This window comes from Serinus canaria, chromosome 21 (assembly GCF_022539315.1).
Source record: "Serinus canaria isolate serCan28SL12 chromosome 21, serCan2020, whole genome shotgun sequence".
Taxonomy (NCBI): Eukaryota; Metazoa; Chordata; class Aves; order Passeriformes; family Fringillidae; genus Serinus; species Serinus canaria.
This window is the reverse complement of record NC_066334.1, coordinates 367,283-386,770: the sequence shown is the minus strand read 5'-3', so window position 1 is coordinate 386,770 and position 19,488 is coordinate 367,283. Positions and strand designations below refer to the sequence as shown.

Genomic DNA, 19,488 nt, shown 5'->3' with positions numbered 1-19,488 from the left:
GTGATGTCCAGCAGCCTGATGTGCCACAAGCCTCTCCATAGCTCCACAGTACATTTGTTTGCTTGTCAGACATTTCAGCCTTTCCGTGAACATCCTAAAGCTCTTCCTCAAGTTATTCACTCATTCAGGTACATAACCTCTCATATAAGATCTCTCTCATTCAGGATGCAAACTTCAGACAGTTCCCCTACCTTAAACATAAAAGAAACTAATCCAACAACTCCTCCTGCACTCTAACAAGCACCTGAACTCCTTAATTAGTTTCTCTCATTTCTAAAGATCTGTCCTTTTATAGACCGAACTCTGCTAGTGAACTTGCTGATGTATTTTCCTCTTTAATTCACACCAACCTGCCTCTAGATCCCTTAGTCTGAAGTCCTCTTCTGAGAAAACACAAGAAGAGGTACAAGAGCAGCATCCTTCAGGGAGCTCCTGCAGTAACCTACCACTTCTCCCAAGCAGAAGAAATGTCCCTGGCAGTGGGAGATGCAGTAGTGATATTTTAAGACTTGTTTTGATAGCATCAGGTGAGACAATTCTGCTTGCAGTAGGATTTTTCCATTTCCAGTGTAACCAGTTAAGATTCCTGCAGCGGCCAACAACCTGCTTATACTATCCCTAATATCTGTCTGAGCTCTGAAGCAGCTTGGTTTGAGCATCAAGGTCTACAGGCACTGGAGTCAAAAGGGAGAGAAAACACATAGCTCAGAATACCCAGGTGCCTTCTAGAAGAGAGCCTAAACAGAAGGAAAAGGCTGATGTTTCTACTACCTACTCTGATTTTCTAGGTTCATAAAATCAGAGTAGGTAGTAGAAACATCAGCCTTTTGCTGTATTGTGGACTGATCACTCTGAACTCTGAAACAAACTAAGCGGCGTGGTGCACCATGCAGGAGAAGTTACCTGCTCTGTATCCACTTCATTTCTCTTAAGTGATAACCTTAAGTGTTTCCAAATCCTCTGCCCCTTCCTAATTACAAAAACACCAAAAAAGCCACAGAAGTTAAGCACTCAAAAAAGATAAAGGCTAAATTCAAAAGTTATCCAGAAAAAAAAGAGATTTACAAATATGCTTCACAAAACATCATGTACTGGTTTTCCGGCAAAGAAAATCAAACTTGCTCCATTGCACAACTCAGACCAGGTACAGAAAGAACCCAGTTGCCATGAAAAAAAGGCTGTTCCATGAGCAACTCTAATTGTCTTGCTGAATAAGTGTGTAGCTAATGACACAGTGACAGTGAGAAGAAAAAGGAAAGCCTCATCTTTATGAACCTCTGGAGAACTAGACCCAATCCCTGCCAGTCCAGAGCTCCAGTGCAACACTGGATGAACCAGATAAGACAAAGCCTTCAGAGGTGGCTGCTAATTCCATGTTTGCTTTCCCAGTCCTACACCTGAGACACCGGGGATCCCACCCGCATACATGCCCATTATTTTAATTAGTTTAACTTCTGGAATAATTAAACACTTTCCCACTTGTCTGGGGAAAAAGGGGTGGAATTAAACAAATAACCCCTGCCCCAAGGTCAGTCTATGCTTGGCAGTTTCTCTCTTGTTTTCTTGTGTTGCAGCAGGACAGAGCTCTGCCCACAGCCTCCCTGGAGTGCTCCCCAAACAGATCTGTCATTTGATGGAAACTGTCGGCTGAAACAAGAGCATGAAGGGATCCCATAGAGAGGAGTAGGATTTCATATTCTGAGCAGGGTTTGGGGGCTCTGTAGCAAATGGAGCACACAGTGACTGGTGAGGATGAAAAGAAACACTGCTCCTCCACCAAACAAAGCAGGAGCTCAGCAGTACATAATGATGCAGTTACAGACTGTATCCTGTTCCCAAGAAGCAGAATTATGATGGCAGAATGGTTTTGGTTTATTATTGGTGTGTTGTGTTTGGTTTTTTCAATGTGAAGAGAGAGAAAGAATTGCTGAATTTTAATAATCTAATAGTATGAAGACAAAGAGAAGTGAGCAGGGAGAAAGTGAAGTTTTTAAAAGAAAGGCTGCACTGCAGCAGGAACAGGCATATATGAAGATGCTAATCTACCTACTGCCAATGAAGCTTCAGCTCCAGGCCCCCCCCATGGGTCTCTGCTGACAGCCACGATGCCCCCAACAGATGCCAACTCCTTTGCTGTACTTACACCTTGCTCTCTCTCTTCTAACATCTCCATTCCAGACTCAGCTGTGTGCTTTCAGAGGCAAAAATTCATGAGACACCAGTCACACCTCAGTCACACCAGTCATACCCCAGCCCACAAAGACAGGACAGATGCCTCTGTCGGCAATACCTTTTTAGGTACCCTATTCCAAGCTGTGCCTGTTCTCAGGGATTCTCCATGCTGGACATGGTGAGGGACCATGAGACCTTAATTGAGGGGCTTATGAGCCCACCTGTTGTGGCTCTGGTCAGGCTTACTCAGACAGAAAGCAGAGATCATTCATGCCCCTGAGCACAACTTTCCACTTACTATAATCCTGTGTCAGGGGAACTCAATGATGTGACAAACTAGGACAGGAGGTCAAGCTGCATCCTGATCACAGCATGTGAGCGCACCCTGTAATTTCCAGCTGCACAGGGTACAGCTAACTCCTCTAAAAGACAAAGGAAAGCAGGTTATAAACAGCATTTTGTCCTTTATGACTTCTGCAAATCAGCATACAGAGTGCAGTCACTTCCAGAAAAGGAAAGCAACAGTCCTCCCCACCAACTGCTGCCTGCAACACATAAAAAATAAAACCAAATTATTTAGTAGATGTTCTAGGAGATGTTACAGGCAACTGTGTGGCAAGAGTTGCAAAAATGACATAAAGCTGGGAGACAGCTAAAAGTGAAGCTGATGACCAGGAACTGACAAGCAGGTAGCAGAGAGGTGGTTAGAGGTTCTGTTCAAGCTCCCCTACAGAACCTTGTCCTTGTTCCCAAAAAGGCTTTTTCAGGGTATAAGGAGTACCAAGTACCTCCTCTGGCCCAGGCTCCCCTTGCAGGGGTAGTCTGACACGGATCCTGGTCTCCAGGTTGCCCTCACTGCTCAGTTTTCACTATTCCCACAGTCCAGCACAGAAGGACCTGAGACCACACGTGCAGTCGATGATATGCAGAAGGCAGGTGTAAGTGCCAGGTGATGCTTGCCCATCATCTGGGTAACCATGTGTATGATGCTACCTTGAAGACAAACACACCCCACCCTGTCCACACAGTTTGCCTATTTCAGATTTTTTTACCTGCTTCTCTGAGGCAGTCTGGAATCCCTCTTCTACTGCCTCCAAAATTCTATGACAGAGCTCAGCTGTGTCACGCTCCGGATCAGCTCCTCCCTGCAGCACATCAAACGAGCGGTCAGCGTCTCTTCATCGGCTATGCTTTCTGGGGAGAAAAAGATTCAGAAACACAAGAGAAGAAATAAGTGTGTCTGAAGAAACTGACAGGTTCTTGAAGTGATGGAGACTCTCTGAAAGATCTAAGTGAATAGCAAAGTTCATCCCAAGCACATGCAGAAGAGGAAAATCACTTTACTATTCTCTTTAAACTCTGTGAAAGGAAAATGTCTCATTTATCTAACAGAGCACAAAGCCATAAAGCAAGCTGGAAGTTAACACCAGGTTTGCAAGGCCAATGTTTTGTGTCAAATTCAAGTAAAAAAGTTGTTTTCAACCCCAAACCTCAGCTATACTCACACTGGCTGCCAGCCATTTATCCAGCCCTCTAGGCAGCAGTGGGGAGAGTCCTGCACAGCTACGTCTCCTGCTACAGGCAGAAATGCTCCAGGATCTTGGCCAGCACATGATAAACCTCCCACATCCAGATACAGGGTTTCTCTGTCATTTTACCTGCTCACTTTCCCAATTTCCTATCTGCTTAGGTGTGAAGAACAAACGTCAAGGTATTTTTTAAATGCAAATATTAATTTGTAATGAGACTTGATAACCAGATCATGTTTGTTCTGAAGGTTTGCGTGCCTGGCACCATCCAGATCAAAATGAGCATGTAAAACACAAAGTAGCTTCACTCTCACCACCTTAAAGGTGTTCAGATCCTGCCAAATCCATGTTTGCACTAATATGGATGAAAAGCAACTTCATTCTCAACCACATGCACAAATAATGTACACCCTTCCTGAGCAATGTGCAGTGGCCCATAACTGAGACTAAAGAGGGATGTGAGGAAAGAGGGAAGGCATGCAGCACAGTCATTAGCCCAGCTGGCAATTAACTCTTCTCTGCAGGCAGGTGAGCATGGTTACAGCTTTTCATGCCTTATCCATGCTCCTGCTCCCACCATGAGAGCACATCCCAGCAAAAAGCTACTTTATTGACTATTTCTGTGTGATCTCCTTCAAGCATCAGCTTTAGAGTGAATGCAAGCATCCAGAGGGTGGTGGGTAGGGATCTGCAACTGACAGATTGGGAAGCACCAGCTCAGGGTGGCAGAAAAAGCTGACTCCCTTCAGATCTGAGGGACACTCAGGTACACAGCAAGAGATCAGGCACTGTGGGGAAACTTCCACAGCCATAATCAGTCCTCTGTAAATGTACACTGCTTTGTGTTTTGATGTACAGAAGGTGATGAAAATATAAAAAAGCAATTGGAAATCTGCAGGGTTAGGGACTGTTTCACTGCTGCTTCTTCTATGGCTCCATGGTTATCCAGTCTTTGGAAGCTGAGCAGCACTGTTCCATAGCTGCTGCTTCTCACAGGGTCAGTAGCACGGACAACCTCAGGACTGGCTCCACACACCTCACCCTCAGAGAAGCCCCCTGGCTGTGACCCCACCATTAAGTCAATCAACCATCAATCAACTATTGTATTGTGCATACAATAATCAGAGAAAAACTATCTTCATGTTTTTCCTTCAGAAATCTAAAGGGATTTTTTTTTCAAGCCTGCATCTGTACATGACTCATGAGGGAGACCCCAGGAAGGCTCTGTGGAAAACACTGCTTGATCCACACAACAAGAACAAAAGCTCAGCCCAAACTTCTACAAAAAATACACCAGAACAGAGGAAAAAAACGTTCTCTAGCTCTGCCACCATGAAAAAAAACCACCAAATCCTCACAAGCTCTCTCTCCTAATCAGGATGCAGAAGGTAACAGGAAACTTCTTTCTTCTGTCTCATCCAGAAATCCCTGCAGCTGCAAATGAAGGGCGACAATGACTGGACAGGCCCACAGGCAATGGAAATGATCCACAAACACAGTGATATTTTTTCTACCTGGGAGAGTCAATGCTCCCCCTTTTCATCTAAACCTGGTAGTAGAGGGAATAAATGAGCTGTGCAATAATTTGAATTGAGTTTCTCTAAGAGAGCACAAGAAGATAAGACTTGACATCAGCAAAGCTCTTCTACGCTTCCCTAAATTACTGCAATTTCAGTCTTGTTCTCATTTCCAAGCAGGCTTCATCCAAGCCAAAACCAAATTAGATAGGAATAGTTTATGCGAAATATACAGAGAAACTATAAAACGGAAACAACCCCAAAAATCACACCTCTCTAAACTGAAAAGCAATTCATCTGCATTTTTCAGTCTGGGGAGCAGAACAGAATATCAAACTCAGAGAGAAGCAATAGTTCTCACAAAAGCCAGCCCTACACCACAAACTTTGTTGGGGAAAAACCTCACAACCAAATGAGTCTCCACTGGAGGTAGGAGAAAATAGGCAGGAACAGTAGAGGGGAGCAGACCAGAGTGCTGCACAGAACAAGATACCATGCAGGGATGAGTTCACCAGCAAAGGAAAATAAATAGAGAGTCATCCAAGCCCAAATTCCACTAAAACCACAGGAGCCTGAACATCAGGACAGCCTTGGTGCCAATAGGCAGGCTGACAAAACTCCCCTAAACTTCTGTGCTGCCCAGGCTTTACTGCCCAAAATAACTTGTGCTTTCCTAGAGAGATCAGCTGCTTGCAAAAGGCTCCCAAGAGAATAGTCCCGCGGAATGGGAGATGTCCCCTGCAGGAGGGCAAGCACACACAGCAAGAATGCCTTCTACACAGAAACAGGGTCTCACCAGCTTCTGGACACACTTTTACTTGCCCCAAGGCACTCGAGACTTCAAACAAATGACTAGCAAAAGAATACAAAGAAAGGGAGGGGGGAAAAATGAGAAGAAAAATCCATTGACATCTACCACTGGCACAACCTCAGCCAGAGTTACACATCCCAGTTTGGCTCTTTGGAGCTGAACTTGCACTTCAAGCATGACTTTAAAAATACACTGCTGTGGTTCCCCCCAAAGGAAACACCAGGCTCTTGTGGGGAAAAGCTGCTCTGTGTGCTGGAAACAGACTCAGTGCTAAGGTCCACAGGTCCTGCTGGTCCCAGAGGGGAGCTCAGAGAGGGACAGGTCTGGCTGAGCCCTTGATTATAACAGGCTGCAGCCTGTTCTCCCACTGCCCTGGGGCTGACACTTCACACTTATCACAGTTGAAAAGTGATTTCTCAGGAAGCCTTAAAGAAAATCCATTTCTCATTTATTCAGCACTTACTTATAGCTGCAGAAAAATTGTCCAGCTACCACTCTGCGGTCAGACACCCAAACTGGCTCTGAGCTCCACCACCTCTCCCTTGGCTCCTGCTGTAACAACTCATTTGGGAGCACAAAAAGGCCAGGAATGGATCTGTAAACCTTCCCTAATGGGTCTGAAGTGGTGAAGGAACACGAAACGGCAGCGACGGCAAAGCAATAGCAAACGGGGCTGTTGAGCAGTTCAGAAGCTGCAGCACACCTGCCTGGGCACTCTGCCAGCACAGCTCTGCCCTGCCACCAGCAGTAAGGGGAGGCAGGAACAGGGACAGGGCCAGCTGGCATGGGGCATGGAGCTGCCAAATCTCTTCTGGCAGCACCGATCCACACTGCACAGCACCCACCCCAGCTCGGCTCCATTTGTAAAAGTACATAACAGGTAAAACCCTACACCTGATGCACTTATCTGATCATGGTGAAAAACAAACATACAAAAATGTAATCCTTCTCTAAGCAAGGCACTCAGAGGTGCTTGTCTGCCCAGCTGGGCTTGTGCTTGCTACTGCAAATATGGATTAGGACCCACACCTCTCTCCTAAAGCCCCTAATATGTTATATTCCACAACATCAGGAGAACCAGCTGCTTAGGGAACACGAACTTCCCTTCGTGAACATTTAAGGGCTCAGCAGAAAATAATCCTGCACTCCCCAACTCAAGGGAATTCTCCTCCCTGCTGTCACAAGTTTGGTTTTTTTTCTAATAAAGATGTGGTCTTGAGCTTTTATAAGTAGAATGCCACAATGGTAAAAACATATCATGTCCTGTGATCAGACTGCTACTGGAGGACTTGAATCCAGCTTCCAGCCAGCAACTACATGGGAACCTAGTGAGCATGGCAACGCCCAGCCTACGGAACAGCGCTGCTCCAAATAATAACCGTGGAGCCAGGGAAGAGCCAGAAGTGAAACAGTAATACTTTATCCCCTTCAGAAAGGCATGCAGGACAGTTCATGCAGCTTGGTATAAAAAATGCTCTACCAGAAAAGGCTGGGCTGAGAACAGTAAGCACAGTCCCATCCTTGCTCTATACTGGCTACAGCTTTTCTGCAGACCCTGCCACTGCACAGCAGTGTGCAGCCAGCACGAGTGCCCACCTAGACTTACCACAATCATTCACAAGCTCTGTGTCCTCCTGCTCCACTGTCACACCAGTACAGACATCCCATTCTGCTTCTGTGTTGCCCTCAAGCTGGGACAATGGGTGGCATCTGGCTACCACAGCTCAGAGCCCAGAGAACCCTTCAGTGTACACCCAGCAGCAGACTCAGTTAACCACTCCAACAGGAATGAGGCATCGTTTACGAACTCTGACTGCTCTTAATGCAGCACACAGGCAGAAGCTCCACGGGGCAGCACCCAGCTCCCCCTGTCACACTCTGTCCCACTCCTCCCTCACCAGCTCTGCCATACAGAAAGCAGCAGATGCTTCACAGCAAGACAGTGCTGAGGGCTCAGAAAATCTATTTTAGGATCTCATATGTCAGCCATTTACAAGTTCATACAATTCCTGAAGCAAAATGCCAAAAACAGGAGAAGAGAAATCTGTGCTGGAGTTCTCCTACAACACAAGGATGTCTTCAGGGCAGGACATTTTTCTTTACCTGAATGCCTGAGCAACTTGCATTTACAGATGCTTCTCTCTAGGGTGTTGCTCAGGTGAGCACATGTTGCCCTTCAAACAATCAGGCAGCAGTTTCCCATGAAACAATTTCCTAAACAAGGCACAAAATATTACAGCCCCTCGAAGGGTGAAGAAAAAACTTGCATGATTTATGGAAGTAAACACACCTACCTCCTTTTGAGAGGCATCAATTTTTCTGCACTCTTTGAGTCTTTTCAGCACAGCCTGGGCATCAGAAAGAGCCTCAGAGAAAACATTTTCAGATCAAACAAAGAAATTAATTGTATAGCTTTTGCTCTCTGCTGCTGTGCAAGAGAAACAAGATTAGTTATTTGCTAATTGAATGGATTCACAGAAAGCATGATGTGATTGAAAGGCATCAGTTTGTAACCAGCACATTGGCTATAAAAGGAAAACTGTGACTTATAAATCCCTTCTGAAGACATCACACAGCCTGGAGGGAAAACCAACAGTTTATTTAACACCAGTTATAAATGGAACATTTATTTTAAACCCAGTACAGCCTCTGTTTTCCTCCCATCCTGAATAGGAGTTTAAAAGATAAGGTAGCATTAGCAAGCAAATCTGTTCACTTGCTGTTAGACAGATTGTCTAATCAGCCCTATGTCCTGCAGTAACACAGATCCCACTGCATGGCAATCACATGCCTGGCCAATAAAAGTTTTGCTCACTACAGCTCTGGCAAAGCAATTAGCATGAAGCAACTACAAAAGCCAAAGGAAGAAAATCTCTGCAGAATGGGAGGATACGTTGCTGTTGCTCCCAACCCGGGACAAACTAAAAAGATATAACAGAGAGTAAAAGTACCCCAAAACAGGCAAATGTGAGCCAACATGTTGCAAATAAGAGGCAATGGTGTGACCAGACACATGACATCTCACCTAAATCCCTTGACTGCCCTTCCGCCTCTGGCAGCTCAGCAAGCTCCTCTTCCATACAGCCACTCCACTCAGCATGGACAGGCTGGTCAGGGCCAGAGCCTGAATCCTCCTGGAGGGACCTGGACTCACTCAACATTGTGTCCTGATGAACCCAGGTATGATTCACGGTAAGTTCCTGGCCAGGAGGAGAAACACCTGCTTCTATTTTTGCTTCTATGGGGTAAAGGAGAAACTCTCTGAATGAGGATGATAAATGTTCTTTCCTCATCAGGTTTTCCAGACTGGAGCAGGTAATTAGCTGCAGTTTGGTTTCGAGATGAATCTGCTTCCTGGCTGGAGACTCCTTTTACTACCTGATCCTGAACAGAACAACTTATGTGATCCCTGAGGAGGTATTTGCAACTAACAGCCACATCAAACATCTGCAGACTATCTGCCACAGAGATAACTTTGGTGAAATTGTGTTTCCTCAGTGGGAGTTTGTCATTGTCCATAATCTCAAGTAAGAGTGGTGTTACCATACCACAGGTGTTACCACAGAAGCATCAATTGGAGATGGTGTCTGTGCTGTCCAACACGGATTTAAACAGCAGACTGGCAGGAGCCAAAACCACCTTGTGCACTCTAAAATGCACATTCCCAATGAAGATGGTGCAGTCACAGAAGGGCTGCTCCTTGCAGAGAGTGTACAACTGGGGCAGCAACTGCCAGCCATAACTGGGAAACTTCTACTGGCCTCCTCTTGCCTTGGTCTCCACACTGCTTTTACAAAGCCCAAATAATGAAAAGGAAATGGATCCTGGTAGCATTTCTCTCTACAACACAGAAAGAAAGAGTAAGAAAATGACTTTTCAGTTTCCACGTTTTAGTAGTTTACGATGCTTCAATTCTTTGGTCACAGCAGGATCCTCATTCTGAACTCACACTCCTCAAATTCAGCAACTTATTCTGACACCTGAAGAGTCTAGATAGTGTTCAATCCTAAATGAGCAGATATGGACTGAGTACTGAGTCTCAGGAGCTGTAAAAAAGGAGTAGAGCCTCCCTGATGTGCCATATATCTCGTGGAGGTATGAGGACGCATCAGATCAGGCACTGCAGTGCCAGGCTGTGCCTGCATCCACGGGCTGGAGCTGATGCTGAATTCAGCAGCTGGTTTCTGAAAGGGCAGGTGGGGAAGCTGCTGCGGCACGTGTTCGACCGCCAGTGTTCTCTGACCTGGCTAGCAGTGGAGCAGCCGGAGACGAGTCGGCAACAGCACCCTGAGGGATCTGCGGGGCGCATGGGGAAGCATGGGGAAACCCTCTGGTCTTGGGAGCTCAATGATGTGGTCAAGTGGCACAGCAACAAGGAAGGGACAGGTACAGCTGAAGTGCCAAAACTGAAGATATTTATTAAACAAATAAAAGGCCGTAAACAAGGGTGCAAACCAAAACTTAAAGAGGCTGCTTCAGAAGACCCTGAAGTGGGGCCAACATGCATATATAGAGTCTCTCATAAAATGCAGTCTCTCAGAATGTTCTAGAAGCCTTCTGGCCAATCACAGGCTGTTGATCTGCATGGCCCCTCCCACCTGGTCCCAGAGTCCTTTGTTCCTCACCATAAGCTGCTTGGATGTCATCAGTTGTGGCTTCTTCTCTCTTGAGGCCTGATGTTGGGATGTGGCTGCGTGGCCAGTCCCTATCCCATCCCCTCCAGGACAAAGTTGCCCAACTCCCCCCCTGTTCTTTCATTTAAAATAAAAAGTATAACAGTCTTATTTTCACTCTACTTAATACACTTTACAATCAATGTAACTAAACTTGAGAACAAAAATACGTAGAATGCTGTAAATAAAGTTTACAACTAAACAGGGTTCATGCTGCAAAGTTAAATAAATAAACAAACGGGTCAACTGGCCTAACTCCAAGGGTCACCCACGTAAATAAACCGGAAATAACGGCAATGTCTGCAACATGAATTATAACAAAAATCAAGAACTGCCAATAGGAAAGTGGGGGTGGGGTTGACGGCTTACAGAAAGTGGTTAGGGTACAATCCAGGGCAGCATGGCCAGTGCTGTCCTGGGTAGGGGACAGAGAAGGAGGGAAGATGGGAGATTCCATCTCCCATTCTGTTCTCAGGGTCAGTGGGTTCAGGGACATGGGGGGGCAGAATGCGAAAACAGGGAAAGGAAGTCTGTTAAATATTGCACAATCAAAATGAAAATTTAAATTATTACTTTATTGAAATGAAAAATAATCTCTTAGCATCCTGACAACATAACAAAACAACAACACAATGAATGCATCTCAAAAGAAATCAATTAAATTTAAGAAAAATTCTAGAGGGGAGTGGGGGTTGATTATTTTGATCTTAAAGTGTTGATGTAATTGTTTTAGGGTCTTCTTTGGCAGCTTTTAAATGAAAGCAAGACTTAAAATTGAAAGCTTACATCCCCACTCTTCTCTGCTGATCCTCGCAAAACCTCACTCCTGAGTACCAAAGCCCACAGTGTTCTAGGGCCTCACACTGTTAGTCTCTCTGAGATGTCCTCAATACCTCACATTTGCTGGGGGGTTGGCACTCTTCAATGCCCCACGATGGGTGCCCACATTCTCCACCACGTGTTGCGGCCCATCTCCAGCCACTGCGCTGCCAGCCGGGTCAGAGAGATCACCGGCTGTCGGACGCATGTCGCAACAGGAAGTAGGGCATGAAGACCTGTTCAGACCACCTACCAACATAGAGGAGAATCTGAGATGTTAGTTTGAACCTGCAAAGCACAAAGTGATTTGGGACCAGTTCATTTTCTCCCCCAAATCACTGGTAAGATGAGCAAGGCCATGTGAACATTAGAGACAGGGCTCTGCTTGCAGCCCAGGGCCTTCAGCATCCCCTTCTCAGCACACCATGGTCTCATCTCATTGATTTATGAGTCTTTTCCCCTAAAATATAATTTCTGGGAGAAGTCCATAATCCTAATCCCACCTACCAGAGTCCCTCTTTAACCTCCATGCCTCCCCACCTCATTGCAGGAGGGAGAACAGAGAGAACATCTGCTAACAGTATTTTTATCATTGGGTCATCTGGAGTTTTTATCTAAGATAGACAAGATAAAGATATTCCTGCCCTGTCCACACACTAGGATGCCTAACAGAGGCATGTTAGGCAAAAAGGAACAGTATGAGCATTAGAGAAAGAGCACTTGGATGGACATGAATTACATGACCTTCAACATTTAACATCTTTGCATTCAGCTTCCTCCTTTCTTGTAGATAACAGGACTAGTATAGCCTATCACCAGGGTATGAGCTTTAACAGCCAATGTACATATACCAATCTCAAAGCTCTGCCTCACATGAAATCAGGCTCAGAGCAACTCCCACCTTGTACCAAATCACATCATAAGCAGACGATGGGTGTAGGCTGAGCTGACATCTCACTTCTTGAGGGCACCAACTCCTCTGGAGCTCAGCTTTTGTGGGAAACAGGACTTCCTGTCCACAGGCAGGCAGGACCCCAGCTGTTCTTCTGCATGGTGCTGCCTACGGTGGCTGTGGGAAGACAGAGAATAGAAAAATAGAAGAGAGTAGAGACATCACCTCATCCCAGAGCCACAGAAGGCTGAACACCAATGTTGGTAGATACCAGAAATGCAGGGGAGCTCTCCTGTGCAGCCAAGAACTCCCTCAGGCTTTAAAGATGAAGTGCTATGAAACTTGTTTTTCAAGCACCAGGAGAAGATCACAGATGGTTTTGACATCACCTCAATGCAGAGGTGTTACGCTTCTCAGTACTTCTGAAGCAAGAGCACAAGGCTGGTGAGTCCTTCTCTGTAAGGCAGAAAAAACTGGGGGGGCTGATAGGCCACACTCCTGCCCCCACCCCCAAGCCAGAACTTCTTCAGGCACATCACTTACCAAAGGCTGGCTGATCTGCAGCTCATCTTTCCAAGTACCAGATCCACCCCCTCCCCCATGTACAGGCCAACCACCTGTACTTCCAGTCGTTCCAACATGCAGGCTCTGGTCTCCTCCCACATAATTTTAAAACACAGGGAACCAAGCTGCCATCAGCAGAGTTGCTGCTGGTCATGGGAGAAGAGAAAAACCTGATTCTTTTGCCAGACTCCATGTAATAGCAGTTTTAGTCCACCCACTCCTTCCCCAGAGGACTTCAACTGGACGTCCTTCAGCTGAGTTGAAGTTGAGTCTGCTGGTTAAATAATAATAGCTACAGCTCTTCCTACAAAATGATAAGCAGGAGAAATCGATGTCCTGGAAGAGACGTCTGCTCACTTTGCCATGAACAGCCTCCTGCATGAAACTTATTGCTTGCACTGTGGCAAGCTGGAGGAAGCAGCAGCACCATCTGCTCCCTCTATTCCTGGCAGGAATATAGAAGATATCTTTGCTCATGAGAGCTCAAAACAGAGAAGCTCTAATCAGCCTACCAGCATGTCCCCTTCTTTATTACAACAACTCAGAGCACTGGAAAATGTGTCCTGAGTAATTAGCACAGACATATTTGTTTAAATACATTTTATTTCTTTATTTATAGGGACCCAAACCATCCAATACCATCAAAGAGAACAGGCATTTATAACAAGGGGTGTTGGCCAAGACCAGCCCCAAGGCATTTGCACCCTATTCAGAGGACCCAAGTGCCAGAGGGGACCACCATCAGCAATCTGATTGCTCATCCGTTACTTCCTCACAGATTTCCAGGCTCAGAAACTTGGGTTTGACTAATGTTTCTCTTCCAGTAAGGAGCCCAGTCATGATAACTGTTTTTTAAGTGGAGTACCCTCCACCATCACACAGTTAAAACATATCTTGTTTCTCACCCGAGTTTGCGTGACTATGTCTCCCAGCCATCCTCTAGAAGACTTTCAGGAGATTTGGCTGGGGAACTGGGCAGAACTGAGAATCTCTCCCTGAGAGCAGGTAACTGATACTACAGCAGTGATGAGTGCTGACAGAGCCTGCACTGTCTTCCTCTGCCAACACCACTGGTAGGAAAAAGCCAATTGTCACTTCTTTGGCTTAAAGTTGCTTCTTTGACTCCTCTTGGGAGTCAGCCCCACTGGGGACTTCAAACTTGAAGTAAAACATGGCTTAAGCAGACTGCTGCCTCACACATTAGCCACATGAGAACTGCCCTCTTCCAAAGTACCACTCACTGGAGTCAGAAAGGGGACAAAGGAGACAGGGCATTTGCCCAACCGAGCTGCACAACAGGCCTTGCAAAATTAATCCTTTGAGGGAACATCTTAAGCCTCATTCCTGTCAGCTTTCCAGGGGAAGCACCAAGGTGGCTTAGGAGTTTTCCTTCCACTGACTTCCAATGAAATTTTGAGATCAATCCATTTAAGCCAAATTTTCAACAGTGCCTACAATTTCTAAGGCTCTACTTGACAACACGTTGATAAATATCCTCCTGTCGCCCTTAAGCAACAATTGTCATCTGTGACTGCTCTCAGAACACCTACTTCAGCAAAGATGACCCTTTTTCTTCTGAACCGCAGAAGTATCGGAGGTCCAAAACATGGCTGCAGAAAACACCACCCTCCACTGTTCAGTTTCAGCTCTTTATGCCTTTTTCCTACTTATTTCTGTCCTCCCATATCTCCACAGTTTGAGGCTATCATGTTGTTTTCTTTAAACTACATTAGAACAGGAAAAAGATCTCTTGATAGCAACAACCTTTCTTTCTTGGGGGAAGTTGAAGGAAGAACGAAGGAGGAAAGGCGATACCCAATTCTATCCACAGAAGTGAAAAGTGTGCCCAAATTAAATCACTTCTCTTCATTATTCATATAATTACTTGCATCTAGATCCAACAGACTCAAAAGCTATGCACATCACCAGGTTCATCAAAAGACAATTGAAATTTAGGACCAAGCACTTTAGCAATCAGACTCTACAGAGACAGGTGCTCCAAAGGTGCAAGGATGAGACCATCCCTCCCTCACAGCTTCTGCTGCCACTTTACCCACACCTTCAGAACATCCATCACAAGGCACAGAAAGAATTGTAAAGCCTCTAAAGTTTAAGCAAAAAGATTCTGTATATCCCTTGATATATAATTAAGGACTTTAACAAGGTGTGGTCAACACAGCTGCTGTCATTAGTAACATAACAAAAGCTCTTCCTGTATCCATCTCAGTGGCTAGCTTGAGGATGTATTCCATGCCTGAAATTCTCACCAGAGATTCATATGGAGCAGGTTTTTTGTAGCTTTATTTAAAAAAAAATAAATTAAAAACCCAACAACTATTGTCTCACTGCCAAATGATGAAGCTATCCAAGCATACTAGTTCTGTGTGGCACAGACCCACAGCCTACTGCTCTGCTGCAGCCATGCAGAGACAGGGAACCTGCAGTGCTCACATGGATAATGAAGGTGTATAAAATCATCTTGCACAGCCAGTGCAAAACTAGAAGACAGGGAGTCGTATGCAAGATCTAAAAAGCTAAAACTAAGAAAAAAAAGTGGACAGAAAGAGATAAGCAAAATGGAAGTATCGAACCTTTCTGTCCCCAGTTAATGCCACTTCTGTTGGAGCTGATCAGAGGGGCTCACAGGAGCACTCCCACAATCCTCCTGTTCCCCCCACTCAGCTCTCTGCTTGGGAAGCTAAAATCCAAAGTGGTCATTGCAGGAGAGTGGTTGCCAGCCCAGGAAGGCTCCCTGCCCCGTGAGAAGAGCTCACCACATCCCAGCCCATTTGCACTCAATCAAAGGCTCATTTCACAATCCTCATAGAACTCAGTGAACCAAGTAGGATAGAAACCTGGGATACATCTCTTGTGTTGCTTAGCCCTGCAGTCCCTTGGGCATGACAGTGGCCTCTGAGTGAGGGGGCAACGTTCTGTTTTTAGCTCTGGGGAGTTAAGAGCAGTGACAACCTTAAATCACAATCTGAATACTTTCTGCGCTTGTTTACCAGTTTCCTGTTTTCTTGTTACCAAGATGATGATCTTACACTGAGGGTTATTGGAAAGCCAGAAAATCAAGGACTGCAATTCAGTTTTCTTACCTCTCCCACAAAAAGTAATTCAGCCTTTGAAGTGCTGAAAGAGGCTGAGGGGTCATTACTTGTCTCTGGGGTGCTCCAAAGGGGCAGAGCAGGCAGCTCACCCAGAGGATAATGTGAAATCCAGCACAAGGAACCAGGGCACACCAATTTGTTTTTCAATCTATTTTGTTGCAGTTCAGAGCATCAGTGCAGACTAGTAACAGAGGAAAATAGGCAACACTTTGACTAAATTCAGCACTCCACAGTCTCTAAAGGCAGCAGAATATGCCACTCAAACCCCACACATTTTGGCTGTCCGCACTGATGCTCTGAATAGAAATACAATACATCAAAAAACAAACAGCCTTGCTACAACTCTTAAAGGCAAGTTTTCTTCAAACCAAGAGCTGCCCCAAAAAGCAAGCAAAATCGTGCAGTAGGAAACCTGCACAAACGAAAAGAAACAGCCAATTTGCTCCAGTCACTGCTCAGCCATGGATCACCGTGCCCAAGAACACCAAAAGTGCTAATTATATTTTGCAGGTTCCCTTAACATCCTCAAAAAACAAAAGCTGGGCATCTGAACTGCTTTTTGTAAGGTAGGTTTACATCACAGATGATGGTGTCTTGCAATTGCTTAGTGACTTATTAAGAAAAGCAAAATTACACTACTGACCAGTTTTTGTGACCCATTTTGCATCAGTAGAAGTACAGGAGCCATTTGTTCCCACAGCCAAGGCCAGACATGGCTCTACACACTCCTAAGGTGCCTTGATGCAAAGACCTTATTAATTATACTTCTCAGGCATGGTTACCCCAAAATGGGTCTGATTCCCTCAGACTTCTTAGTAAGTATACAGAATTACTGGGAGTTGAGTCTATAAAGATACCTGGACTTCCACCACTATCACCTCCTGCATCAGGCTGTCAGAGAGGCACCTCCTCAGCCCCAAAACTCCAGTAAGAAAAGGACCTTCAACAACTCTTCAAACATAAGCGCAGTTGCTCCAAAACAGCAGAGGAAGATGTAGCATTGTGAAAGCCACAAAGCCAACATGCCTCCTCCATCTCCTGGAATAATTTTATAACTGCTGAGCTGATTTTTGAGGGACAACAGGGACACTTTGGGAACCTTATTTAAGTGGTATGTCCAGGCAGTTACAATATAGTGGAAAGAGAGAAAACAAGAGTAAATAAGTAGGGCACGGGGACTGGGAAAGGACCTCTCTGTTCTGGTCCATACTCCAACAGGTTGTTCCTGCACCATCCTGTCTTTGAACCAGGGTGTAAACCCAAATTCCTCCTCCAGCACAAGACACTTGGCATATCTTAACCAGAGCCATTCTGCCTTATGCTATGTCTGGCCCATAAATCAGGTTAGTCAGCCTTCCTGACCAGCACAGTAAACTGCCCCCAAGCCTCACCTCACTACAGCTTCTCCCTCTGCAGGGAGGAGGTGGGTTCTGGTCAGGACCCTCCACAGCACCTCTCTGTAATACATTGCACCTGGCCTTGGGATGGGACGGGGACAGCCCTGAGGCTCTCTTCTCCCTGCTCCCCTGCAGCAGCTCAATTGAGCTGGAGATCAGAGGAAGCCAAATGAGACTCCTCATTTTTTTGGTGTAGTGAAAAAAACCTGTTCATTCGTCTCTTGATGGATCAGTCTTGATGGATCATCTCAAGGAACAGATGTGATTAGTGGTCCAAAGCAAGGAGAGGAATCTGCTGTGAGCAAAGGACAAGATAAACCCCTTCCATGCATACCTTTAAAAAACTTCCTGGAGGATCACACCTGCCTAAGCAGGGGCACAACCCTAATGCACAGGTAATATAACACCTTTGGAGGGTAATGGAACCCAGCAGACAGGCTTTGGCTCACTGGTAGAGACAAAATTTCAGAGGAAACATCTTTTATGTGTAGGTTTCAAAAGGAAAGGCCCGTGCCACAAGGCAACAATGGCAGACGGGACATGGGGAGTGTTTAAAATGAGAAGGACTGCGTTTTTTGGGCACTCGAGGAGCTCCTACAAGGCTGACTTCGATTTAACGTGGGTGGGGTGTGAGAGTCCCCGCACCCGGCCAGGTTGAAGACAGAGGCACCCTTCGGCCCCCCTCAACCTCCTCATCCGCCTGAGAGGCTTCCTAGGGTCTGGTCCCTCTCTGCGGGTGGGAGAGGCACCCGCCCGTCCCGTCCCCCGGCTCCCCGGCACGAGGCAAAGCGCCCCATCCTCTCCGCGGGTCTGGCACCGAGGCGGGGTAGCGAGGGGTGGCTGGAGCCGGGAGAGCCGGCGGCATCAGGGGGGAGCCGAGCCGCCCCGACCCCCCGGTGCCGAGCGGGCCCGGCCGACTCCGCCATGGTTTTACCTTTACTGGGCACGGCGCGGCGGACACGGCGGGCGGCGGCTGCAGCGGGAACAATAAAGCTTCAACAATAGCCCTCCCTGTCCAGCCCGCTCCCCCTCACGGCGCCGCCATCTTGGGACAGCGGCAGCACCTCTCGCCGCCTCCGCCCTGCTGTCTTCCAGTCGAATTTTTTGTCGACTGGCGAATTTTCTCATCTTTTGTAAACGTAACTGATGTAGTCAGATAGCTTCTACAATAGAAGTTGCTTAATGAAGAATAAACTCTGTGTTTCTAGCATTGCTCAAGGTCACATCACCGAAATTAAATATGCATTAGGTAGGCGGAGAGTATGTGTTAGATAGGCAGGTTCGTGTGAATGTTACTGCATAAAATATACGGGTTTTCACCCCTGGTGTACGTGATTTGTGGAAACCTCCACCTTACACCATGTGAGATTAAACAATGTCTCCTTTCTGAACTAGACGTTGTATCTGTGTTTTGGGAGCTCCTTAAACCGGTAACACCGGCACCCCGTCCCCGGACAGCTCTGAGGGACCCACTGGCCGAGGTGACTGCTGTCACACCCCCACCTCGTGCCCGCACGACTCTGCCGCCGTCGGACTCTGGTAGGGGCTGCCTAAGGAGGCGGTGGAGTCACTGTTTCTGGAGCTATTTAAGGAAACATAGGACATAGTGCTTTGTGCCATGGTCTAGTTGGCAAGGTGGTATTAGATCATAGGTTGGATTCTGTCTCTGAGGCATGTGATTCTGTAGTAAAACATCACCTTCCTATATTAGAGCGGGGGTTCATTCCCTGAGGGAGGTGATAGTCTTGGCTGGGTGCAGGCTGTGGGCAATAGGCCAGCAGTGAGGGGCATGTGGGGCTGAGGCGGCAAGGAGACATGTCTGCCTCAGGGTCACCTGCCTTTGGCCTGGGCCAAGGGAATGCTTGGGAAGTGCTGGACCTTCCAGCCCACACTCTGGGTGTACTTTGAGGTGCTGGCTGTAGGATATGGGGAAGGTGGACACCGCCCTGGCTGTTGGTCCTGATCTTCTGCTTTATTACCTCCTTGCCCGGTTTCCAGCCT

At 46.5% G+C, this 19,488-nt stretch overlaps 1 protein-coding gene and 1 long non-coding RNA gene across 2 annotated transcripts in view; both read right to left on the bottom strand.

Annotated features, from left to right (window-relative positions):
- Positions 1-10,675, bottom strand: part of ZBTB40 (zinc finger and BTB domain containing 40) — a 31,163-nt gene extending 20,488 nt beyond the window's left edge. Inside the window, 8 exon segments of the mRNA XM_050982729.1 lie at positions 3,225-3,268; positions 3,271-3,366; positions 7,636-7,720; positions 8,324-8,457; positions 9,055-9,275; positions 9,277-9,771; positions 10,273-10,325; positions 10,655-10,675. Coding sequence (XP_050838686.1) covers positions 3,225-3,268; positions 3,271-3,366; positions 7,636-7,720; positions 8,324-8,457; positions 9,055-9,275; positions 9,277-9,771; positions 10,273-10,325; positions 10,655-10,675 — 1,149 coding nt within the window.
- Positions 10,676-10,778: 103 nt separating this feature from the next.
- LOC108963543 (uncharacterized) lies at positions 10,779-18,559 on the bottom strand. Its single transcript, XR_001992251.3, has 3 exons — positions 18,422-18,559; positions 12,423-12,590; positions 10,779-11,770 (listed from the first exon to the last, which is right to left on the bottom strand). It is a non-coding gene; the product is annotated as an uncharacterized LOC108963543 (long non-coding RNA).
- Positions 18,560-19,488: the final 929 nt, after the last annotated feature.